The sequence below is a fragment of the Sylvia atricapilla genome, chromosome 13, assembly GCF_009819655.1.
Source record: "Sylvia atricapilla isolate bSylAtr1 chromosome 13, bSylAtr1.pri, whole genome shotgun sequence".
NCBI lineage: Eukaryota > Metazoa > Chordata > Aves > Passeriformes > Sylviidae > Sylvia > Sylvia atricapilla.
Genome location: NC_089152.1, coordinates 424915 through 449653, shown reverse-complemented (window position 1 = coordinate 449653; position 24739 = coordinate 424915). Strand labels below are relative to the sequence as shown.

Here is a 24739-nt window from a genome sequence, read left to right as displayed (position 1 = left end):
AATAAAACAAAACAAAACAGAAAGTAAAACAAGACAACAAAATAAAATAAAATAAAATAAAATAAAATAAAATAAAATAAAACAAAACAATAAAATGTGTGTGCCACCAGAACTGCTGCACACTGGGAGGAGAACCCACGGGCACAAGGTCAGAATGGAACAGTGCACGGAGAGATGGTGTTGCTTGGGAAGATTCCTCCATCCTGGAGCGCTGGGATACACCGTAACATCAACCTCGAATTAACAGAAGGTTTAGAATCTTCACCATGCTAATTAACTGCTATATCAATCAGAAGAACTTTGAGGACCAGCACATTGAAAAGTCCTTCCCAATCAAGTCCGTTTTGCTCCGCAGTGCTGGGTCCCGAGCAGCTGGGTGCCCTGGTCCTGCTCGGCCTCTCCTGGCGCTGAGGAATGCTCCTGCCCTTCCCCAGGAGGGACATCGCCCCCGGCCGCCCCTCGGGGCTCACTGGGGTCCCCACGCCGCTCCCAGCCCCTCACCGGGGGCCGACTGATGCTGAGTGAGCCTCTCACCCTAAGAAAGGCTCTAAAAATAAGCACTTAATACGCTCTTGCATCCTGTCAAGGCTTTAAATAGCTGTTTGGAGTTCAAATTTTAAAAACTGTTGAGCTCAAATCATTTATGACAACTTGGGAGCCAAAAATACATGGGAATGAGGAAAGAGGAGGAGCCCGTCCTCCGCCGAAGCTCCCGGGGAGAAGTGCCGTGGGCTGAGCCCACGTGCAGCTGGAGTCCCTGGAGCCTCGGGGGAGCAGGCTGCAGGTGGCTGGGGGACAGGGCCGCTCTCAGGGTCCCCTCGGCCTGGAGGGTGTCACTGGCCAAGCCTGTGCCCGGCTGGAGCCTCTGGGAGTGTTTGTCCTCTGGGACAAAGGGGCCTTTGAGAGGGAGATGGACACTGACTCATGAGCCAAGGAGAGTCTCTGAAACGGTCCCAGAGGGACAGTCTGACTGCAGCAGCTTCCCATGGTGTGGGGCCACTGTCAGGATATTCTTTTACCTGTAGAACATTATAGTCTAATCCAGAAAAGTGCGGGCAGCCCTCACTCAGCTCTGCTCCAGAGAGACCTGCAGCACAAGTGTGCGCTGGCTCTGCCTGTTAGAGACACGCTGAGCTCTCAGGAGAGGGGAGAACAGCTCCACGTCACAGAATTCCGGGATGGTTTGGATGGAAGAGATCTCACAAACCCCCTTGTTCTGCCCCTGCCATGGCAGGGACACCTCCCACTGTCCCAGGGACACCTCCCACTGTCCCAGGTGCTCCAACCCCAGTGTCTAGCCTGGCCTGGGACATTCCAGGGATCCAGGGGCTTTTCTGGGCACCCTGTGCCAGCCCTGCCCACCCTGCCAGGAACAATTCCTGCCCCAGATCCCATCCAGCCCTGTCCTGGGCACTGGGAGCCATTCCCTGTGTCCTGTCCCTGCAGCCCTTGTCCCCAGTCCCTCTGCAGCTCTCCTGGAGCCCCTTCAGGCCCTGGCAGGGGCTCGGAGCTCTCCCTGGAGCCTCTCCTCTCCAGGTGAACATCCCCAGCTCTCCCAGTGGCTCCAGAGGGGCTCCAGCCCCGGGAGCAGCTCTGGGGCTTCACCTGGTCTTGCCCCAGCAGGCTGTACCTCGCTTTCAGAACGCTCCCCCGAGGCCGGGGATGGCCCCTGTGTGACCCAGGGCTGTCCCCACGGGCACTGCCCGCTCAGGGGGGCTGCCATCCCCAGTGTGGGGCAGAGCCCGGCCCCTCTGCCAGCCCAGCCCCGCCGCCCTGTGCGCCCGGCTGTGAGCAATCGCCGCTGCCGGCCCTTCCAGAAATACTCTGCTCTCCTGCTCACTGACCTCTGATCCTTGATTCAATCCGCATTCTTCTGGAAAGCCCAGCAATGCGGAGGATGCCCTGACACTGGCGTCAGGCGCCGTCTGCCCGGGGCAAAGAGCACAGAGCTGTGCTGGGAGGGGGCTCCAGCACAGGGCAGGGGGCTCCGAGTGCCAGGGCAGGGGGCTCGGGCACAGGGCAGGGGGCTCCGGCACAGGGCAGGGGGCTCCGAGTGCCAGGGCAGGGGGCAAAGAGCACAGGGCAGGGGGCTCCGGCACAGGGCAGGGGGCTCGGGCACAGGGCAGGGGGCTCCGGGCACAGGGCAGGGGGCTCCGGGCACAGGGCAGGGGGCTCCGGGCACAGGGCAGGGGGCTCCGGGCACAGGGCAGGGGGCTCCGAGTGCCAGGGCAGGGGGCTCCGGGCACAGGGCAGGGGGCTCCGGGCACAGGGCAGGGGGCTCGGGCACAGGGCAGGGGGCTCCGGGCACAGGGCAGGGGGCTCCGAGTGCCAGGGCAGGGGACTCCGGCACAGGGCAGGGGGCTCCGGGCACAGGGCAGGGGGCAAAGAGCACAGGGCAGGGGGCTCGGGCACAGGGCAGGGGGCTCCGGGCACAGGGCAGGGGGCAAAGAGCACAGGGCAGGGGACTCCGGCACAGGGCAGGGGACTCCGGGCACAGGGCAGGGGGCTCCGGGCACAGGGCAGGGGGCTCCGGGCACAGGACAGGGGGCTCCGGGCACAAGGCAGGGGGCTCCGGGCACAGATCAGGGGGCTCCGGGCACAGATCAGGGGGCTCCGAGTGCCGGGACAGGGCTCCGAACACTCGGGCCCTGATTTCCTCCCGCTGGATGTCCCCCGAGCCGACCCCTCTGCAGTCACGATGCTCCGGCTGACTGGGGAGAGGGGCAGCGGAGCGCCGGGCACGCTGCAGCTCCTCACCCTCCTCCTGCAACAGCTGAGTAGGAGGTTATGGAAAAAACATGTTTTCCCAAATCCCAGCACTTTCCTCTGCAGTTCTTGGCTCTGGCTCCACCTGCATCTCACGGCACGGCTCAGCACCGGCCCAGCGCCGGTCCTCTCCCTCCCGAGGGCCGTGGGACCGGTGTCACTCGCTCCTCTCACGCAGTTCCCGCTGCAGGAGGCGGGCCAGGCGCTCCCGTGCCCCCAGAGCAGGCTCCCGGCCCTCCCGGACCCCCTCCGCCGGCTCCGGGACTCATCCCGAGCCCCGGGCACCGCGGGGGAACCCGGGCTGGGCTGAACCAGCCGTGCTCCTGCTGGAAACCCGGCACGGGCAGGGGTTTGCTAACTTGGGTTCAGCTTGCGAAAAGTGCATTTGGAGCTGGGGCTGCATCAGCTCTGCCCCCTCGGGCTGGTGGGAGCCGGGCTGGGGTGACACCGGGCTGGTGACCAGCTCCGGATGGACAGGTTCGGGGTAGATCTGGGGCGGGAATCGTTCCCTGTGAGGGTGGGCAGGGCTGGCACAGGGTGCCCAGAGCAGCTGGGGCTGCCCCTGGATCCCTGGAAATGTTCCAGCCCAGGTTGGACACTGGGGCTGGGAGCAGCCTGGGACAGTGGGAGGTGTCCCTGCCATGGCAGAGGTGGAATGAGGTGGCCCATGAAGCCCTTTCCACCCGGAACCATTCTGGAATTCTGTGATTCTCTTGCAATTCCTAAACCGGAGTATTAAAAGGCAGCATCCCACCACAGCAGAACAATGTAGATGGCAAAATGAACCTTAATGAGAAATAATTTGCCCTCTAGGGGGAAACCCGCCGAAGGGAAGCGTGTGGTATTCCCGGGCTGTGCTGTTCCAGAGGCAGTGATGTTGCAGTTCTCACCCACCCCCTGAGACTCCGGGGCAGAGCCCAGGGGACCGTGCCCACCGCAGGGCTGCTGGAGGTTAGGGGAATCCCACATGGAAACTCCAAATGGGAACTCAAATGGGAAACTGGGCAGTGGGAACAGGGACGGTTCCGAGCCAGGACCAGCCGAGCAGGAGCCGAGCCTCATGAAGTGAGCGTGGGGTCAGGAGCAGCAGGAGGAGATGTGAGATGTGCGGGCTCAGAGATGTGTGGGGTCAGAGATGTGTGGGGTCAGAGCTGTGAGGGGTCAGAGCTGTGAGGGGTCAGAGCCCTGCAGTGTCACAGCCCTGCAGTGTCACAGCCGTGCAGTGTCACAGCCATGCAGTGTCACAGCCCTGCGGTGTCACAGCCATGCAGTGTCACAGCCGTGCAGTGTCACAGACCTGCAGTCACAGCCGTGCAGTCACAGCCCTGCAGTGTCACAGCCATGCAGTGTCACAGCCATGCAGTGTCACAGCCATGCAGTCACAGCCCTGCAGTGTCACAGCCCTGCAGTGTCACAGCCCTGCGGTGTCACAGCCGTGCGGTGTCACAGCCGTGCAGTGTCACAGACCTGCAGTCACAGCCATGCAGTCACAGCCGTGCGGTGTCACAGCCCTGCAGTGTCACAGCCCTGCGGTGTCACAGCCGTGCCCACAGCCCATATTGCAGGTGACATCCAGTGGCTGCAGGAAGCAGTGCAGCCCCACCACTGCCACGGGCGCGGGGCCAGGGGAGCAGCTGTGGCTGCCCCTGCGCTGCTCCTGCCCTGGGAGTGTCTAAGGCCGGGTCGGGCGGGTTTTGAGGCCCCCTGCTCTGGGGAAGGTTTGGCTTCGGTGCTGCTCGTGTCGGGGGCAGGGATGAGATGCTCTGTGAGGTCCCTTCCAGGCAGAGCCAAGCTGGAGTTTTGGGAAGCTCGGTCTGCTGCCAGCCGTGGCACGTCCCCCCGAGCTGCCCAGGGGACACGGGGCCGCTGCCGTCTGTGAGGCCTTTGGGACACGCTCCGTGCCCTCGGGGCTCGCACCTGGCTGCTGTGAGCCGGGAGCGGGATGTGTCCGCAGGTATTTGCAATTTCCTCCCGCCTCAGGGGGATCCCCCGCCCCAGCCAGGCTGCCCCCTGTGCAGCTCTCACTCTGTAATAACCGAGCTGTGGGGGGACAGGCAGCACGAATAAACCTGCTGATGGGAGCAGCGGTGCCAGACCTTTGCTTGGCACCAAAGGCACCAGCCCCTCGTGACTCCCGCAGAGCCGGGACACGATGGGACAACCCCAGCCCGGCAGATCTGGGACCCGATGGGACATCAGAGCCCCCCGGCCCCACTGCCGCCCTGCTTTGGGGCCAGCAGCCCCTCTGCCATCACGGGAACCAGCGGCCCCTGCCAAGCGGCTCATTTCGGAACGAGCCTTGTTGACTCTGGGCTCAATGTTCACATCCCGGGAGCCGCTCAGCTACATAATCACCAAAACCAACACGGGGCCAGGCTGTGTTTTTGTGCTTGCCCAGTGGCTCAGGGAGATCAAAGCCTTGGCTCCGGGCGCAGCCAGCCCCGCGGGCCCTGTCTGGCTGTGCGGTTCCCACCGTGCTGGGGCAGGTGGGAGCGCCCTGGGAGTCACCAGCAATGCCGCAGGACCGGGGCTGGCTGCCCCTGGAACACGAGGCTTTCCCAAAACTGCCTGACACTCACCACAGCCGGCACGAGAAGGGCTGCGGCCGTGCCCTGGCTTAAGCAGGGGCTGTTTGGGCAGGGGAAGTTTGGGCAGGGAGTGTTTGTTGGACACAGGTCCCTTGCACTAGGGACACGCCCTTACAGCCCTTTGCTGGTGCCATGGTTTGCTGTACTCCTCTCTTTCCCACCTCCCAAAACAGAGGGGATGTGACTGTCCTCATCGCCCCTCTCTCCCGCCTGTGGGGTGGCTCTGGTGGGCCAGACCCCAGGTCAAGGGCAAAGGACAACGTCCCAGCCCTGGGGGACACGGAGCACGGTGCTGGCAAGTGGCTCCAGCTGCCCCCTGCCCCATGGGCCCGGTGTACTGGCCCCATCACCAGATTTTATCCTTTGAGCAGCAAATAAACCTGGACCAAATCCAGATGGAGTTGTGGCCACGGCCACATGAGCCCACGGCCAACACAGGCCCTGGTGTCCCACACAGGAGTTCCCACAGCTCACTCTCCTCCAACAGGAACCATGGAGGTGTTTTAGTTCGGGAAAAAATGCAGTATTTCCACCTGAAATATCACCCTGTGCTCATCCCATGCTTGGGAAAGGGTGGGAAAGCCCGGGAAGCAGTGAGTGAGGAGGGAGGAGATGCTGAGAGGAGGACAGGGAGGACGTAGGGCACCCGAATCAACACAAGGCACTGGTATTGACAGCTGCTTTATCACCTCCACCCTTCTCATGCTGCTGCCCAACCCCGTGTACGCCCAGCACCGAAGGACAGCGAGTCCCTGGCCCTGGGGCAGTTGAGCCAGGACAAGCTGCCTGGCACCGCCCCGAGCTCCGGGGGTTCCTGTGCCGCTGACTCACACCGGGAGAATCTGGGCCCAGCCCAAGGCCCCTCACACCTGGTGCAGGCCCGTTCCCAGCAGCCCAGTGCCACGGCACGCTCCCACATGTCCAGGCTGGGAGCGGAGATCTGCACTGCTGCCTCCAGCCTGGCTGCACTGGAGCTGAGAACGGGAGGGTTGGGGCACTCCGGGGCGAAGGTGCTGCTGACCAGGGCTGGTCATGGCTCCGCAGACCCTTTGGCTCCACTGCCCGGCGAGGAATGCCCGGGACCCACCAGGCCGGGCTCAGCTGCTCCCCCCGGGCACCAGGAGAGCTGTGGAGGACAGCACGGGAACACGGTGACAACTGCCTTGGGGCACAGGGCGGGCTCTCAGCACGGGCACAGGCGCCCCAACACTCTGAGGGCAGCTGGGGCAGGAGCAGTGGTACCGGAGCCTTCCCTGCGACGGCCTTTTCCTGCCTTTCGGGAACGGGGCACCCCGGGCAGCGGCGGGCTGGGGGCTGTGGGTGCCTTTCTGCAGCGTCAGACGAATCCGCCCGGCTGCACCCCCGCGATTTATTCGGCTTAATCCTGCGGCGGGCAGGTCCCACCCGGCCGGGTGCCGGCTCGGCCCCAGGGGGACGGGCCCTCCCCGCAGGGAGGGGACTGAGTTATGAAAGTTGTGAATGGGGAGTGTCCGGGGGGCTGGAGCAGACGGAGCCCAGGGGCGCGGGCCACTCGCTGCGGCACCCCGAGGTCCCCGCAGACAGCGACGAGAGGCGCCCGGTGACAGCCCAGCCTCTGTCCCCTCGTCAGCGCAGCGGCCGGCTGCCCGTGGGTCACAGCCCGCAGCTCCAGGGCAGCTCTCCTGAGGCCACCCTCGTGCCCTTATCACTTTTCCAGCCCAGCTTCTTCTCTCTGACTGTTGGACGGAGAACTGATAAGGGTACGCGGGTGACACGAGCGACTGTCCCGACGCGCTGGCCCCTGGTGGCCCCCGGGCTACCCCGGCTCCGGCTGCGGCTGCAGCAGGCATCCGTGCGTGTGCAGCTCCAGATGTTGGCTCGCCGTGAACCGACCGCAAAGCAAATGCGGGGGATACAGAAGTATTTTCTTTCACGAAAACCTGGCAGGTCCCGTCACTCCGGGATTTTCCCTTTCAGCATCTGCAGCAGGTGTCCAGCAGGAAAATGCATCCATCCTTTCGGCAGAGGTCTTGAAATGCTTTTTAATGTGTTACCGTTTGCTTGTGTTTCAGTGAAGTTAGCTTGGAATTCTTTGGGATCAACGTGAAGAATAATCATAAAAGTAAGAAATTAGTGTAAAACTCTTGTGCTTTCCTGTGCCTGGAATCGTTCCCGTTTAAAGCTCTTTATTCCCGACATTTCCCTGGTTCTCTAGGTGAGTTCCTGCCAGCCGTCTCCAGGCACAGCAGACAAGGGAGATGATGAACTCCAGCGGGACACGGGCAGCGGAGCCCGGGATGAGGTAAGGGGGTGTCTGCTCTGCAGAGCCCCGTGCTCCCACCCGGCTTGGGGGGCTGCAGCCCCTGTCCTGCCGAGCCCAGGTCCCACAGGGGCTGCCCCTGCACGACAAACTGGTGCTCTAAAGCACCCAGGAATCCCTTCCCATGTCCATCCTCTTTTCCCCGGTTTTCCAGCTATTCCCGTCAGTCAGGACTTTCCTCCTCCACCGAAGTGTTCTGCAGAGTGTGTGCCAGCGCACTGGCACTCGGGGTGCTCGCCCATGGATGTGGGCTGGGTGGAGAGGACACGGCCAGCACCAGCACAGGGGGAGGTTTCTCTCCAGAGGGGATGGAGCCTGGCTGGAACCCCTCACAGCCCACACCGCGGGGCTGCCCTGGCCCCACAGGACCCCCACGGCCACCGACTGCTGCAGCCCCACGGGGCTCCCCAAAACATTGCCACCCCCAGAGAACCCCCCCTGCAGCTCCCTGCACTCCCCGCTGCTCGACAAAGGCTGGAGGGGGATCCCTGAGCCTCAGGGTGCCCCAGATCCCCTTAAATTCCAGGTGCGGGCATCAGAGCGGGGATCAAAGCGGAGGAGCAGCTCCATGCCAGGAACTGCATGCACAGGCTGGCCTGGGGAGGGGATGCACCCCTCAAAGTGCGCCCCCTAAACCCAGACCCTCCTGCTGCTGAACCTGGGCCCCATCCTGAGCCCCGGCTTGTCCCCAGACACCGACCCAGAGGCACAGCCCCAGTGTGCCCTGGGGGCCGGGCTGTGCCCTGGGGGCCGGGCTGTGCCCTTTGGGGAGGGCTGTGCCCTTTGGGGACAGCTGGGCTGTGCCCTTTGGTGGGGGGCTGTGCCCTTTGGGGAGAGCTGTGCCCTTTGGGGACAGCAGGGCTGTGCCCTTTGGGCAGGGCTGTGCCCTTTGGGCAGGGCTGTGCCCTTTGGGGAGGGCTGTGCCCTTTGGGGAGAGCTGTGCCCTTTGGGGACAGCAGGGCTGTGCCCTTTGAGGGGGGCTGTGCCCTTTGGGGGGGGCTGTGCCCTTTGGGGACAGCAGGGCTGTGCCCTTTGGGGGGGCTGTGCCCTTTGGGGACAGCAGGGCTGTGCCCTGGGGCTGTCCCCGACTGGCCCCAGGCATCCTCCCCACGCCGGGATGGAGGGCTCTGCCGCAGCCAGCCCGCCGTGAAACCCGAGCATCCTCTTGGGGCGGGGAGGGAAGGGTCAGTGTTCGGGACACCCTCGGTCACGCCTCGTGGATGGCTTTTTGTCCCCCCCAGTGACTCCGGCCCCAGGCCGAGGGCAGCAGGGTATGAGCCCGCCACACCAGAGCTGTGGGCAGACAATGCACTGGGCTGGCACCAAGGAGGTCAGGGCGCTCGGGGGTCCCAGGACTGCTCCACACACAGCCCACGCAGCCCCTCCGGCTGCTCCCGGTGCCCCGGGAGGTGCTGAGGTGGTGGTGGGCCCACGAAATGAAGTGAGGGAAGAGGAGGGTCGTCCCTCCCATCCCGCCGTGAGCTGGTCAAGGGACAGAACTGGAGCGGTCGTGGCATCCCTCGGCACTGGGGGTCTGCTCTGGGGAGCGCCAGGAGCTTCCAGGAGCCCCAGACTGGCCAGAGTGAGTGCCTGAGGCTACCGGGAACCCTGAAATGGATGGGGCGAGCTCCTGGAGCCTCCGGCAGCCCCAGATGTGAGCGCCTGCCTTCCGACAGCCGCTGCTGCATGAGGGGTTCACAGGGGCCGGGCCCTCGTGTGATCCCTCTGCAAACAGCCGCCGGCGGGCTGTCAGCGTGTATTTGGCTGTCCCCCGTGGCAGGTGGAAGGGGTGATCAGCCATGAAAAGACGGCTTAGCGCCACCGGAAAACTCCTGAGGCAGGCGAATTCCGCGGCCGGCCGCAGCCCGCGTCCGGGGGGGCGATGGCAGGGCCAGCACCGGGGCTGCTGCCGCCGGCCCCGAGCACGTAGCGCCGGTATGAAAGCCCCCAATAGGAAATTCCACTTCTCCGGAAAAAAACAGAAGCCGGATATTTCATAAGTGTCCCGGCGGACATGAAAGCCGCGGCAGGAAATTTCACTCGGCAGAGATATTCAAGTTCAATAGGCAGCCCTTGGGGCAGCCGGAGCCCGGCGCAGGGACGGCTGCGGGGACACGCACCCCCGTGTGCCGCGGCCCCGGCACGTCCCCTGCTGTCGCTGTCCCTGCCAGCCCGGCCTCAGCCCCCCGCCATGGCACACAGGCACTGGCACGGCCGGGACACGGCACTCCGGGGCCCCACGGGGGCTGTACTGGGGCTGCACTGGGGCTGCACTGAGGCCGTACTGGGGGCTGTACTGGGGCTGTACTGGGAGCTGCACTGGGGGCTGCACTGGGAGCTGCACTGGGGGCTGTAGTGGGGGTTGTACTGGGGGCTGTACTGGGGGCTGCAGTGAGGGCTGCACTGGGGCTGTACTGGGGGCTGTATTGGGGCTGTACTGGGGGCTGTAGTGGGGCTGTACTGGGGCTGTACTGGGGCTGTACTGGGGCTGCACTGGGGCTGTACTGGGGCTGTACTGGGGCTGTACTGGGGCTGCACTGGGGCTGCACTGGGGCAGCACTGGGGGCTGTACTGGGGCTGTACTGGGGCTGTAGTGGGGGCTGTACTGGGGGCTGCACTGGGGCTGTACTGGGGGCTGCACTGGGGCTGTACTGGGGGCTGTAGTGGGGCTGTACTGGGGGCTGTAGTGGGGCTGTACTGGGGCTGTACTGGGGCTGTACTGGGGCTGCACTGGGGCTGCACTGGGGCCGTACTGGGGGCTGCACTGGGGGCTGTACTGGGGGCTGCACTGGGGCTGTACTGGGGCTGTAGTGGGGCTGTACTGGGGGCTGTATTGGGGCTGCACTGGGGCTGCACTGGGGCTGCACTGGGGCTGTACTGGGGCTGCAGTGAGGGCTGCACTGGGGCTGCACTGGGGCCGTACTGGGGGCTGCACTGGGGCTGCACTGGGGCTGCACTGGGGGCTGCCAGCCCAGGGAAGGACGGCGGCCCCGGCCCCGGGCGCGGCGCAGCTCCGCTCCCCCCGGGGCTGCCGGGGAGCGCCGCCCCCGCAGGCACCGAGCGCGGCTAATTGCGGGTTATTGCTCCGCTTGTCATTAAAGCCGGATCCCCTCTCTTCCGACACGCGCTCCGAGGAGCGCAAAGGGGCTCGTCTCCTCCTGCCTCCGCTCAGCCGGCGGCGGGCCGAGGGCGCAGGGTCTGCGCTGGGAGCGACCTCAAAGCCCATCTCATTCCATCCCCCTGCCATGGCAGCGACACCTCCCACTGTCCCAGGCTGCTCTAATCCCTGTCCAGCCTGGCCCTAGGCACTGCCAGGGATCCAGGGGCAGCCCCAGCTGCTCTGGGCACCCTGTGCCAGCCCTGCCCACCCTCAGAGGGATCAATTCCTGCCCCAGATCCCATCCAGCCCTGCCCTGGGCACTGGGAGCCATTCCCTGGGTCCTGTCCCTCCAGCCCTCGTCCCCAGCCTCTCTCCAGCTCTCCAGGAGCCCCTTTAGACCCTGGAAGGAGCTCTAAGGTCTTCCCAGAGCTTTCTCTTCCCCGTGCTGAAGACATTTCATCCCTCAGCTTTGGCTGAGTCAGGATCCAGCTGCCCACATCCTGGGCTATCTCCAGTTCAGTCTGGAGCCCCACACCTCTGCCCCTCCCAGGGACCAGGCACTGACATTTTCCTGTTGCTGTTCCCTGTGGGGGTTCATCAGAATTGGGAGTTAAACACAACCCAAAGAGAATTGTAACAGCTTCTCAAGAGAAAACAAGTTTCTAAAATTGAAAAAGCAAAACGAGAGAATTGAATATTTTTGCATTGATTTTCTTGCAATGAATATTTATAAAACTTAGTTTAATGATATTGAGAAAATACAGGACAGTGCTGGGTGGGGGCTGTGATCTGCATCCCCACCCCATGGCAAGGCTCACGCTGGACCTCAGCACCTGTGCCCTGCCAGCAATGGAGCTGCAGCACTGATTCCAGGAGCTCAGCATCACCGATCCAAAAACCAGAAAACCCACAGAGAGACCCCCAAAACCACCATGAATTTATTGCCCATTGCCACACGCAATAAACACAGTGCCCAGAGTGTCCAAGCATTTTTTTACTCCCTGCCCCATCACAGCACACTCTCACCTTAATTGGCAAATAATCACCCAAATTCCATTGTCCCTCCATCCCTGCCCAGAAAACTGTGGCTGCCCCATCTCTGGCAGTGTCCCGGGCCAGGCTGGACAGGGCTTGGAGCACCCTGGGGTGGTGAGAGGTGTCACTGCCCACGGCAGGGGTTGGAATGAGATGGGCTCCGAGGTCCCTTCCAACCCCAACCATTCCAGGGCTCAGTGGTTCACCCCTTACAGCACACCCACAGGGGTTCATTCCCCCCTGCCCCGATCTGCTGTTCCCGCCCTGGTCTCAAGCACATTCCCTGCCCTTTACTGTAAGGGGTTCTCTGGAGCACCCCCGGGGGGAAAGGCCACCGTGGGGTGCAGGAATGTGCAGGTGGCAAAGGGGAAATTGAGGAGCGCAGGGACAGAGATGTGTTGTCAAGGCAACAGCGACTGCAGGGCCGGGAGAGGGAAGGAGGGAGGAGCAGGGTACCTGGGGCTCTGCTGGTGGGCACAGGGCCGCCAGGAGCCAGGGGCGAGGACAGGGAGAGAAACCCTTTCCCCTGGCCCTCTGCCCACCAGGACAGCTCCCAGCCCTGCTCCCAGTGAGGGAGGAGGACCCAGGACACCCCCAGAGCCCCTCAGCCGGATCCTGCCCGGTCCCACAGCCCAGCTCCCCAGAGCCCAGGGCCCGAGGGGTGGGAGATGCCACTCTCCAAGGCCCAGAAATGGAGCAAATGCCACCGGTGACTCAAAGGGGAGCAGCTCTGGCAGCTCAGTGACACAGACCCCCCCAGTGCCACTCTCAGACCTTTCCACAATTTGTTAGTCTGAGTCAGAGCAGCTCCCCACACTGTGGAGCAGAGTCTGGAGAGATCCCTATCCCACCCATCTCCAAACCCTGACAGGAAAGGTCAGAACTTTGTTCAGGCCTCAGACGGGCATGGAAGTCCCCAGCTCAGGGAGGGGACAGCAGGCACAGCCACCTGTGAGTCCGTGGTGGCCAGTGCAGCCACAGAGCTGCCGATCTGACACGGATCAGCCTTGGATCCAAGTTCACCACGACAGCAATGAGGGAATCCTGCAACCTGTGCACCCACAGACATTGCTGTGCCATTGTCCCCGCAGCCAGGAGCCAGGACAGGGACAGGGGACAGGCGGGGAGTCAATGCAGGGGACAGGGGGAGGAGTCAGTGCAGGAGTTAGGGGCTCTGTGCTGCTGTGCTTCCACCTGAGCCCCACACTGAGAGCCCCACACTGTTCCCCACTTCCGAAGCCCCACACTGGGTTCCTCACTCCCGGAGCCCCACGCTGGGTTCCCCACACTCTGTTCCCCACACCGGGTTCCCCACACTCTGTTCCCCACTCCCGGAGCCCCACACTCTGTTCCCCACTCCCGGAGCCCCACGCTGGGTTCCCCACACTCTGTTCCCCACTCCCGGAGCCCCACGCTGGGTTCCCCACACTCTGTTCCCCCCTTCCCTGGGCTGGGGAAGTTCCCAGAGTAGCCCTGGCGGGGCAGCAGCTCTCGGCAGCACGGTGAGCCCTCCTCGAGCCCCTGCTCCCCGCTGAGCCCGTGCTCCCCACGCCCCCATCCCAGCAGCGATCCCTGCCAGGCCCTGACAGCTCCCTAAAGCTGCTGCACTATTTTTACCCCACGGTTGCCATAGAGACACCAGAGCCGCTCCCCGTGATGATGCAGCTGGTTTTGGGTGATGCAGTCTCTTCCAGAAGCACTGCATCACCCACTGCATCACCCACTGCATCACCCATTGTATCACCCACTCTTATCACCTGCTGCATCATCACCCACTGCATCAGCCACTGCATCAGCCACTGCATCATCACCCAACTGCATCATCGCCCACCCCGGGTCCCCTTGGACACCCCCTCTGGTCCCAGAGGTCTGTGCCAGCCCCCCGTGCCCTCAGCAGTGCCCCGGCATTGGGGTCACACAGACGCCTGCTCCACCCCTCACTCCCCGGGCCCGAGTTGGGGTGAGCCGCTGCTTCCCCCGCCTGGTCAGGTGCTGCTGTGCCGGGCAATGTCTCACCTCGGCCAGCTCACCCAGGCAGCCAAAGCCGCGGCCGGAGGGGACAGGGAGCAGCAGCGTGTGGCGCTGCTGGCCACAGGAGGCGGCAGGGCTCTCGCTGGTACGGTGGATTTTAGCTGACTGGTCTCGGGCACTCATTTTCCCAGCAGGACAAAGCAGAGTCCCAACTAAAGCCGGTACAAACCCGACCCAGACTCCGTCTCTGAGGGGAAACAAGGCGCTGTGGGCACGGCTGGACCATGGGACCCCAGGAGGGGCCCGGCTGGGGCTGGACTCTGCTGGGCTGGGACCCCTGTACCTAGGGCAGCCCCGCGGTGTCCCACAGGTCCAGGGGCCTGGGCTGTGCCCCAGCAGCAGGGGCAGGGGTTCCCCCGGAACGCTGAGCCCCCCGTGCCCGTGCCCAGCCCCGGGACTGTGGCTGTGACAGGGAACAGCGGCCGCGCAGGGGCATGAGCCGGCAGGAATAACTCCCGCAGCCCTCCCAGGGCACCCAAAATAGACCCTGCCAGTGCTGGGCGCCTCTGGGGAGACGGGGCTGCGTCAGCCCTGCGCTCGCACCTCACCTGTGCTGAGCCGGGAGCCCAAAGGAGATCCAGGGATGGTTCTTTGGGACAAGACCCTTCCCCGGGAGACAGACCCAGCTCTGCTCAGCCAGGGGCTGCGGCTCCTCCAGGGCTGAGGAGAGCGTGGAGCCAAGAGCCCATCACCATCTTGTCCCTGCTCCCACAGCCTCAGCCCCTCAAGGCACTGCTGCAGCCCTGGAATGGCCTGGGAACCACAGCTGCACCCACGGAGACCAGACAGCCCCACTGCAGCCCCAGAAAGCAGCTCCCCCTTCTCCAGGCTGGGCCGGACTCTAACCACAACCCAGCAGGCTCTAACAAAGGGGTGACAGCTCCCTGGCTGCTCATCCAGGTGGGATAGTGCTGGGATGGCCCCACCAAGCATCTCTGCTGTTCTCCTCAGTGACAGCTCTGTCACCTCTGCCCCTCTCTGCCCTGCCCCAGTGAGGATCCTGGGCACCAGTACCACCCGTGCCAACGGGGGTTGGTACCACCAGCAGCACTCCCAGGCACTGCCCAGCCCTCCACACCCTGCCAGGGCTGCTCCATGTGGGCAGAGCGCCCTGCGGTGGTACCCAGCCACCTCAAAGCCACCTCATCCCAGTTTTGTCCCAAAGTGGTCATGTCTGGACCCCATCCTGCTGCCCCCAAGGCTGCACGGGCACTGCTGAGACCAAACCCATGGCTCAGAGCCCTGCACAGAGCTGCAGCCTCTCCAGCAGCCATCCTCCCGTTGCCATGGCATCCTCAGGGATGGCAGAGGCACTGGTGAGGAAGACAAGCAGGATGAAGGTAGGTGGACACAGCGGCTCTGCAAGGCCAGGGCACGGCTGGGGCAGATTTGAGGCCCTCTGGCAGCAGGCAGGGGCAGTTCCTGCTCCCCTCCACAGAGGTTCCAGCTCCCAGGACTGGCATTACAGACTGGCATTGCCGTGCTCCCCTCCCTGCTGGGGCATCTCCCACCCCATGGGCACCTGGAAGCTGGTGAGTCTGGGCTGGTCTGCAGGAAAGGGAGGCCTAGTGTTTTAACATCCTCAAGGATAGGTCATTCCTGCTCTGCAGCCAGGCCCAGCCCGCTGGGGTCCAGCACAGCGAGGACAATCCACAGGAGCAGCCAGGGGGCCAGAGGGGGAAGGGGCACTTGCAGGTGGGGTGTCATCTCCCCAACCCTTACCTCCAACATTCTCCTAATTTCAATCGTCAGGGTCCCAGGACCTTCCCTCTTTCCCCACAAGCCCCTCCCTGTCCCCACCCCCGGGCCGTGCTGGGTGCCCTGGGGGCAGAGCAGACCCTCCTCAGCTTTGGGGATGTGGCTGCCTCTGGAGCAGACCCCCATCGCTGCCAGCCCGGGGCCCTCCTGCCACCACAGCTCGTCTCTTCTAAATATGTGCGTTTCAGGAGTTTATTTTTATTTTGTTAAGGTGTTTGTATTATCTTGCTTTTAGGAGTTAATGTGTTTATTTTTGACGAGTAAGCTGGTGTGCTCATGCATCCGAAAATGGACACATTTTGGGGCGGTTTATGGCCAGTTTAGGCAGGTGCTGCAGAGTGTCTGTGTTACCAAGTCAGGAGGAACCTGCTACAAGGTTTGTCAAATGCTCTCTAACATGATAAGACTGACTTAATTTCTCTGCTGGTTCTGATTCTCATTATCATCATCTCTGAATGAAGCGCGCTGCAATATTAGATTATAGTTTATTAATCACAAGGGAAATTTCCCCAAATGTTAATGTGATACAGAGGGTGTGATGACAAACATCCTCACAGCTGCGATGGTCTGCAGAAGTGCAGAACCACGGGGGTTGGGGTGGTGGTCGGGACATCTGTGACCCTTTCCCTCTTCCTTCAAATTCCCTTTCTGCTGGGGCTGCTCCAAAAGAGACACCGAGGAAAGTGGAGGCAGCTGTTGGGAAGCAGGTTCTTGCCCAGATGTGGGATTTGGGGACAAAGGAGGCGCAGAGAGGCAGCACACTGCTGCTTGTCCCCACACATGGCCCTGGCACCGAGGGCAGCTGTGCCCGGGGAGCAGACACAGGGACCCGGCCTCTCCTGCAGGGCACAGAGCACTCCTGTGCCCCGGGGCTGCCCTCAGCCTCTGCCGCGGAGCCATCAGCATCACAGGGGCCTTGAGGGGGCTGTGCTTCACTCTGCTCCGGGTGGGGACGGCTGTGGCCTCAGAGGAGTGCGGGTCTGGAGAGCCCCAGGAGCAGCGACAGTGACACCCCGGCCCTGGGCACGGACACCCCCGGCTCTGGGCACAGATATCCCGGCCCTGGGAACAGATATGCCGGCTCTGGGCACAGACACCTCGATCCTGGGCGCGGACACCCCCGGCCCTGGGCACAGATATCCCAGCCCTGGGCACAGACACCCCCGGCAGGTCTGGGCACAGACACCTCGATCCTGGGCACGGACACCCCCGGCCCTGGGCACAGATATCCCAGCCCTGGGCACAGACACCCCCGGCAGGTCTGGGCACAGACACCTCGATCCTGGGCACGGACACCCCCGGCCCTGGGCACAGATATCCCAGCCCTGGGCACAGATATCCCGACCCTGGGCACAGATATCCCGCCCCTGGGCAAAGATATCCCAGCCCTGGGCACAGACACCCCCGGCAGGTCTGGGCACAGACACCCCGATCCTGGGCACGGACATTCTCCCCTCACAGCACACGGGCATAGACCTCTGCAGACCCCCAGCACAGGGACACTCGGACACACGGACACACGGACACATGGACACACGGACACTCGGACACACGGACACACAGGGGCACGGACACACGGACACACGGACACAGACCCCTGCTGCCCCCGGCACACGGACACACGGACACACGGACACACGGACACACGGACACACGGACACACGGACACAAGGACACACAGGCGCACGGACACACAGACACAGACCCCTGCTGCCCCCGGCACACGGACACCCCCGCCCGCCGCTCCCCGCACCCACCTGCGGGCGGACGCGCCGCCTCCCCGCCCTCCTCCTCGCGCAGCGCCGGGCACCGGCACCGGCAACCGAGCACCGGCTCCAACCACCGGCACCGGCACCGACGCCAGCAGCAGCCCCGGCACAGGGCACGGGGCACCGGCACCGGAGAACGGCACCGGCACGGGCACCGAGCAGCAGGTAGCGGGCCGGGGTCCGCGGCCGCACCCCACCATCACCACCGCAACCGGGGGCGGCGGCCGGAGCGGAGGCGGGATGGCCGCGACTCGGAGGGGCGCGGGGGACACCAGTCCCGGCGGGAGGAGCGGAGAACCGACGCCCGGGTCTCCCCACGGGTCTCCCCCGGGTCCGAGGGGTCCCCACGGGAAGGGGCCGTGGGGAGCTCACGGGCGGGGAGTGGTACCGTGGGCGCCTTTGGGAGGGGCTGGGAGCAATGTGAGCGCTGACCGCGGGTCCGGGGGCCGCAGGATCCCCACGGAGAGCACGGAGGGGTGGGCAAGGACCGGGAGCCTTGTGCCCTCTCCACGGGCACTCTGCGGGCACTGGCTGCTCAGGGCTCCAGGAACACTCCGAGGACAGTAGGAGTGGGCGGCACTGGGGGGTCAGTGGGGCGGCAGGAGCAGGGGGCAGTAGAAACACAGCAGACGGCATGACTGTGGCTGGTTCTCCTTCCCTTCTGCAGCGAGGAAGCAAAGAACCCGGCTCCAGCCCAGGAAGCCATCAGGAAAGTTCACACAGTCTCCAGTGGGCTTCGTGTCGTGGCCCCGCAGACGGTGCACGCGGGTGGAGACCATCGGAATCCCTCCGATCTCCTGGGGAAACCGAGGCACCCGGGCGGCTCTGCACAAGGTGGGTGCCCACGGCCAGAGGGACAGCGGGGCGTGGGGCAGCGTCCAGAGCACGGCGCCCCAGGAGGGCAGGGATAAAGCTGGGGCTCACCTCTCCTCCCCTGTTCCCCCCACAGCCGCCAGCCACCACTGCCATCCCCAGAGGGAAGCGGCAGCCATGGATGAAGCCACGGAGCTGGAGCTGGGGGGCAACTCCCTGCTGAAGGCCGTGTGGCTGGGCCGGCTCCGGCTGACCCGGCTGCTGCTGGAAGGGGGCGCGTACATCAACGAGAGCAACGACAAGGGGGAGACGGCGCTGATGGTGGCTTGCATCACCACCCACGTCGACCAGCAGAGCATCCACAAGGCCAAGATGGTGAAGTACCTGCTGGACAACAGGGCCGACCCCAACATCCAGGACAAGTCTGGGAAAACCGCCCTCATGCACGCCTGCATCCGAGGGGCCGGGGGGGACGTGGTGTCCCTGCTGCTGGAGAGCGGGGCGGACCCCAGCCTGGAGGACCACTCGGGAGCCTCAGCGCTGGTCCACGCCATCAACGCCGAGGACCAGGCCGTGCTGCAGCACCTCCTGAACGCCTGCAGAGCCAAGGGGAAGGAGGTGATCATCATCACCATGGACACATCGGCCTCTGGCACCAAGACCGCCAAGCAGTACCTGAACGTGGCCCCCGCGCTGGAGTTCAAGGAGAGGGCTCCCCCCGAGGAGGGCACTGCTCCCTCCAGTGCGCACCTGAAAACTCCCATCTCGGCACCTCCCCCTGCCGAGAAGGAGAGCAGCGTCCCCGCCCCACGCCCTTCACACGCCGGGGACACTGGGCCACCCTCCCCAGGCCAAAGGGGTGGCACTGCCCGGAGAGCCCACCTGCCCCGGCTGAAGCGCCTGCGGTCAGAGCCCTGGGGTCTGGTGGCCCCCTCGGTGCTGGCGGCCTCCAGTCACCATGACGACACGCGGGTCTGCGCTGACAGCGAGCTCATCACGGGCATCGGCGACCTCTCGCTCTCCAAAAAGGCCTCCCTCAGCCGGAGCAGCAGCAGCAAAGGGAGGGACCCCTCTCTGTTCCCCCCCGTGGACGAGCAGGCACTGGGGCCGCTGGCACGGAAAGCCACGCACGAGAAGAGCCCGGGCACTCACCCGTGCCTGTCCCGGAGCAGCACGGTCCCAGAGGAGCCAGAGAGCTCCAGCTCTGCCGCCCGCTCGGCTGCCGGGATGGACGCTCCGCACTGGTGGAGGCCAGGCAGCGAACACAACGGAGACTCGCAGGTCACCGAGGCGGGGAAGGGGCCGTCAGAGAGGAGGAAGCTGAGCGGGTCCCACCTGGCCTTGCTGGACGGTTCCTGCGACTCTCCCTCGGGCAGCACCAGCACGTCGCCCAGCGCCGGCCGGCGCCGCCCGCCCGGCTTGCTGGAGAGACGAGGATCCGGGACCCTGCTGCTGGACCACATCTCCCACACCAGGCCGGGATATCTGCCGCCCTTGAACGTGAACCCCAACCCCCCGATTCCTGACATCGGCTCCAGCAAGGCCCCCTCCCCGCTGGCGGCCGGGCTGAAGCCGCTGGTGCCCTTCACACCCAGCTCGCCCCGGCGGGCCGACCTGAGGGCGCACAGGAAGCTCCTCCGCAGACATTCCATGCAGGCAGAGCAGATGCGGCACCTCTCCGACTTTGAGGAGGTCGTGGCGCAGTAACCGTGTCACCGTTTGCTCACAGGGAGGTGGCCAAAGCCGGGCTGTCCCTGCAGAAACGGGGCGGTTCCCACACAGAGTGGGCGCTGGCTCCGGGGACAACGCTGGTGGCCGGGGGGTTCAGCCCCGAGCCCATGAACGGGCTGATCGGGACATCGATCCCCCACCATCCTAGATCGCCAAGCTCCGTGCCAAGGATCCACCCGCAGTTCACTTATTCCTCTTGTTGCAATCCGCTTTTCTTACATCCTGCTCGTTGTCTCCCCGAATCCCCTCCCGGCGCCCCCGGTGGTGATCTCTGGGGCCGCGGCGTTCGTGAAGTGCCTTCCAGAAGGGGAAGGGGCTCAGCACTGCGGGGCTGGAGCAGCGGGAGCATCCGTCCAGCCCCGGGCCGTGTCGGTGCTCTCCCGCAGCGGGAGACGGAGACAATCCTCCACCTCCGAGGTTCCCGAGCGCTCCGGGGCTCCGGCGGCTGAGCTCACCCGGCTCCGCTGCAGCCTCGTCAGCTGTGGGCCGGGATGGGCTGGTCTGGCGTCTGAAACGTCTCAGCTTCAGGGGGTTCATCCCCCACCACGCCGAGGAGCTCTGAATTCAGGAAGCGCTGAATCCCCGAGCCGGTCCCAGCCCGGGAAGGCTCTGCCAGCCGTGGGAGACCCGGGGTGCCAAGTCACCGAGGGTGGGTGACACGGGCTGAGCCCTTGGCTTCATCCCACCGGGAAAGTCCAGGCGCCGCGCCACAGCCAAGAGCCCTTTCCGCTGCCTCCCGCGCCCAGGGCGCCCCCGGCCCCACGCCTCAGCCCCGCACGGGCCGCAGACCGGTTCCATCGCTTCAGGAACGCCTTTATTAATGTACGAGACTGCGTGCGCGAGGGGGAGCAGGGGCAGGTGCCGGGGTGACGCCGGGGCCCCGCGGACACTTCTGCACTAGTTTTGCCCTGCATTAATAAAGCGCTCAGCTTTGGGCGGAGGCTGATCTCGCCTGGACCCGACACCAGCCGCCCGGCCGGGGGGTCCCCGGGGGTGCCGAGGGGATCCCCGGGGTGCCCGGAGCGCTGGGCCCGGAGATGCCGAGGGGTTCCCAGGGTGCGGGGGTCGGCGGAACGTTCCCGGGACCCCCGCGGGTGCCCGCCCCGGGGCCGGAGGTGCCGCCCGCGCCCCGCCCCGCTCCGCTCGCAGCGGAAGCGCCACGTCAGGGGGGCGGTGCGGGGAGGCGCCGGTGCCGGGCTCGGGGCGGGGAGGCGCCGGTTCCGGTGCCGGGCTCGGGGCGGGGAAGAGCCGGTTCCGGTGCCGGGCTCGGGGCGGTGCGGGGAGGCGCCGGTGGCGGTGGCGGTGGCGGTGGCGGTGGCGGTGCGGGTGGCGATGCCGGGCGCGGTGCGCGGAGCGCTGCGGACGCTGTGCCTGGCCGCGCTGCTGGGCGCGCTGGGGGCCGGCGGCACGGAGCTGACGCTGGAGCTGCCCGACAGCGCCCAGCGCTGCTTCCACCAGGAGCTGGAGAGCGGCGTCAAGTTCACCCTCGACTATCAGGTTTGTCCCTGTTTGTCCCTCCCTGCGACCCTGCATGCTCCTGCCCTGTCCCCTCCGCCCCCACCGCGTCTGTGCCCCATCCCTGTGCCCCTGCCCATGTCTTGTCCGTGCCCGCCTGTGCCCCGATGCCCGTGCCCTCTTGCCCATACCTCTGCCCGTGTGTGCTGTTTCCTCTGCCCACGCTCCCATCCTGTGCCCTGCAGAGCCCCAGGCAGGGCTGCAGTTCCCTCCTCCCATCCGCACCCCAGCTCCCTCGCTGCTGCACTAGGAGCTGTTCCCAGCCCCGTGCCCAGCAGTGCCCACCTCAGTGCCAGGTCTGGGATGTGCCCACACCAGCCACAGACACCCCTGAGCTGGGTCATGAAGCTATCCCTGTCTCCGGGCGCCCCACTTGAGCCATGGGCACCCCACCTGAGTTGCTGGCACCGTGGTGCACAAGTTCCCAGGGCTCCCCTGGCCTGGGCCCCATCCCATGGGCATGGTGCCCGCCGGCCTCTCACACAGCTGTGGGGCTGGGCAGGGTCAGGGGGCCCTTGCCACGTTGCTTGGTGTGTGCCACCATCTGAGATCCACGTCCCTGCGCAGGTGATCAGCGGAGGCCACTATGATGTGGACTGCTACGTGGAGGACCCCAACGGCAAGACCATCTACCAGGAGACCAAGAAGCAGTACGACAGCTTCTCGCACCACAGCGAGCTCAAGGGTGTCTACACCTTCTGCTTCAGCAACGAGTTCTCCACCTTCTCCCACAAAATTGTCTACTTCGACTTCCAGGTGGGCGACGAGCCGCCCATCCTGCCCAACATGAACAACCGTGTCACTGCCCTGACACAGGTGGGTCCCAGGGGAAAAGGAGGGAGGGTCCTGTGCAGCCCCGAGGCAGCCCTGCAGGATGGCAGTTGGAGACTTGTCCCCATCCGCCTCCGCTGGATGCAGAAGTGCCAACCGCCAGCCAACAGCCCCACCACAGCCCCACCACATCCTCTGCCTGGCTCGTGGGGCTCTGCTGGCTCTGGGCTCCCCTGTCTGCTGCATTCCATCCCGCATGAGGGAATTGCATCGGCCATTCCTTCCCTTGCTGTGAGCCTCTGGGCTGGGCGTCCGGGGGCCCCGGTGGGCCTCTCAGCTCTGTCCCACTGAGGAACCACCCTGGACGGGTTCTGACAGGGCACCTACAACACAGACACTGCTGTCCTGCTCTCGAGTGTCCTGGCACGGCCCTGGGCCCCCTCAGCTGTGCCAGGTCAGGAGCGACAGGGCACTCTTGTCCTTGTCCCCCAGCTGGAATCCGCCTGTGTCACCATCCACGAGATGCTGAACGCGGTGATCGACTCCCAGACCCACTACCGGCTGCGGGAGGCGCAGGACCGCAGCCGGGCCGAGGAGCTCAATGGACGCGTCTCTTACTGGTCCGTGGGGGAAACCCTCATCCTCTTCGTGGTCAGCATCGGGCAGGTGATGCTGCTCAAGAGCTTCTTCACCGAGAAGAGACCCAGCAGCGGCGGAGCTGGCAGCTAGAGCTGCTGTGTCTGTGCCTGAGGGCAGCAGGGGCTGGGACGGCCGCGGCCCCGGGGTCACACTTTGCCCCCAATCTGTGCTGTGGGGGGTGAGGCAGGGGGTGACGTGGCACTGCTGAGCTGGGTGACACTCACCCAGGTACTGGTGTCCCCCAGCACCACCTCCCACTTGCCATCGCCCCCCCTACCCTGTCCCCTAAGGGCCTGGCCACCCTGTCCCTGTCCCTGGCTCCACTGGGAAGTGGGTGGGACAGCACTGGGGCATCCTCGTGACTGCGACACGACTGCCATGACCACACGGTGCCCCTTGAGCCCCTGTGCAGCCACCGAGGGGATGGGGCAGTCATGGGCACCCCACTCAGGACAGTCAGCCCAAGGACAGCTGCCCCTGGGCTGGGGGTCTCTGTCTACACCTCACTTGTCCTGTGGCCGGCAGGGTGCTCCCAGCAGTGGGGCCACGCCAACAGCGGCATCCAACAAGGGATGGATTTTTGCTGGGTGATCCGTGGCTCTGCCAGCTCCTCCCCTCGCAGCATTCCTCAGGCTGGCAGCAGGCGGTGTGCCTGTACCGAGTGGTATTTTTATACGAGTCCATGCCTGAGACTCAGCCCTCTGACACCCCCTCCCACCCTGTGGACACGTGCTGAGGAAGCCCCATCCCTGCCCCAGAGGTACGGAGGACCCACACACACCTGAGACTGCAGCCCCTCATTCCCTGGAGCCCCACAAAATGGAGACCCCCACAAGAGCCGGGGCTGATGCCCCTGTGCAAGACCCCTGGAGTGACTGGTGTGCTGGCCCTCCAGCCCTCAAGCAGGTGTGAGATTGCTATTCAGAGCTGAAGCAACTCCAGTAGACGTTTCCTTTGCCACTTTCCAATAAATCCCTGCAAGCATGGCTGGCAGTGCCGTTATTGGGCACAGCTTCTGCCTGCCCTCCTGCCTTGCCCTCCTTCCCACACCACCTGGGCTTGTTCCTGGCACAGGACCAGAAGCTGGAGCCAGAGAGGCCCCTCAGCAGGAGCAGCCCCGTGTCTGTGCCCCAGCGTGAGGCTGCACTGTGGGTGGGTTGTGATGGGGTTCCCACTGGGCAGTGGGGCCTGAGGAGCCAAGGGAGCCCTCTGCAGCACACTGGGGCAGAGCCCAGCTCGGGGGGCCCTTCCGTGAGGCTGGGGGGATGCCAGGGCAGTGCTCCTGGGCTGTCCCGTGCTCTGGCAGTACTCCTGGTGCTGGGGCAGTGAGGGGCCCAGGCACCCCCAGCCCTCGCCCACCTCTCGGGGCCCCAGTAACTGTGCTGGCTCCACCGTCAGCGCTGGCCTTGGGGCAGCTGCTGCAGGAGGGAGAACTGGCCCGGTGTGCCTCCCGACAGCCTTGGGCAGGAGCCAGGAGCTCCTGTTGGGAGCAGAGCCAACATCAGCAGCGCCCTGGGATTGCCACCAGCCCAGTGTTAGCTGGCAGGGACCAGCCCTGCGCCCGCTGGGACACAGAGTCCTGTGGCGATGAGCAGGGAGGGGAGCACCCGGCCCTGGCCAAGCTGCGGATGGCCTCGAATCCGCCCCTTCCTGGGGACTCTTGAGTCACCCATGGTGGGGACAGGGGCAGCCGTGACCGCAGTGGGTCAGGGTGCTGGCTCTGGGGACGCCAGCTCAGCTCCCAGCTGGGGGACACGGCAGAGACAAGAGATGGCCATGGGACACTTTATTGCTGTTCAGGGCACAAAGGGAGAGGGGATGAGGGCAGCCCCGGCAGCCCCAAGCCCGCAGAGGCACTTCAGGGTGCGGGAAAGAGATCGGCAGTGACTCCATCCCCACTGGACCTGTGCTGAGCTGCTCACCC

The 24739-nt window shown here is 64.9% G+C and overlaps 2 protein-coding genes across 2 annotated transcripts; both read left to right on the top strand.

The window, feature by feature from the left end:
• The first annotated feature begins 18305 nt into the window (after positions 1-18305).
• ANKRD34C (ankyrin repeat domain 34C) lies at positions 18306-20824 on the top strand. The gene has a single exon (XM_066328135.1). It carries the CDS (start codon positions 18337-18339, stop codon positions 19864-19866), a length of 1530 nt encoding a protein of 509 aa, XP_066184232.1. The 5' UTR covers positions 18306-18336; the 3' UTR covers positions 19867-20824.
• Positions 20825-20912: 88 nt separating this feature from the next.
• TMED3 (transmembrane p24 trafficking protein 3) lies at positions 20913-23801 on the top strand. Its single transcript, XM_066328136.1, is given in 4 exon segments — positions 20913-21137; positions 21139-21387; positions 21973-22221; positions 22669-23801. Coding segments are annotated over 4 exon segments (945 nt in total). The 5' UTR covers positions 20913-20927; the 3' UTR covers positions 22906-23801.
• The last annotated feature ends 938 nt before the right edge of the window (positions 23802-24739 follow it).

What these genes read in the sequence shown, in the direction of transcription:
- ANKRD34C (XM_066328135.1), top strand. Translation starts at nt 18,337, where the DNA reads ATGGATGAAGCCACGGAGCTGGAGCTGGGGGGCAACTCCCTGCTGAAG.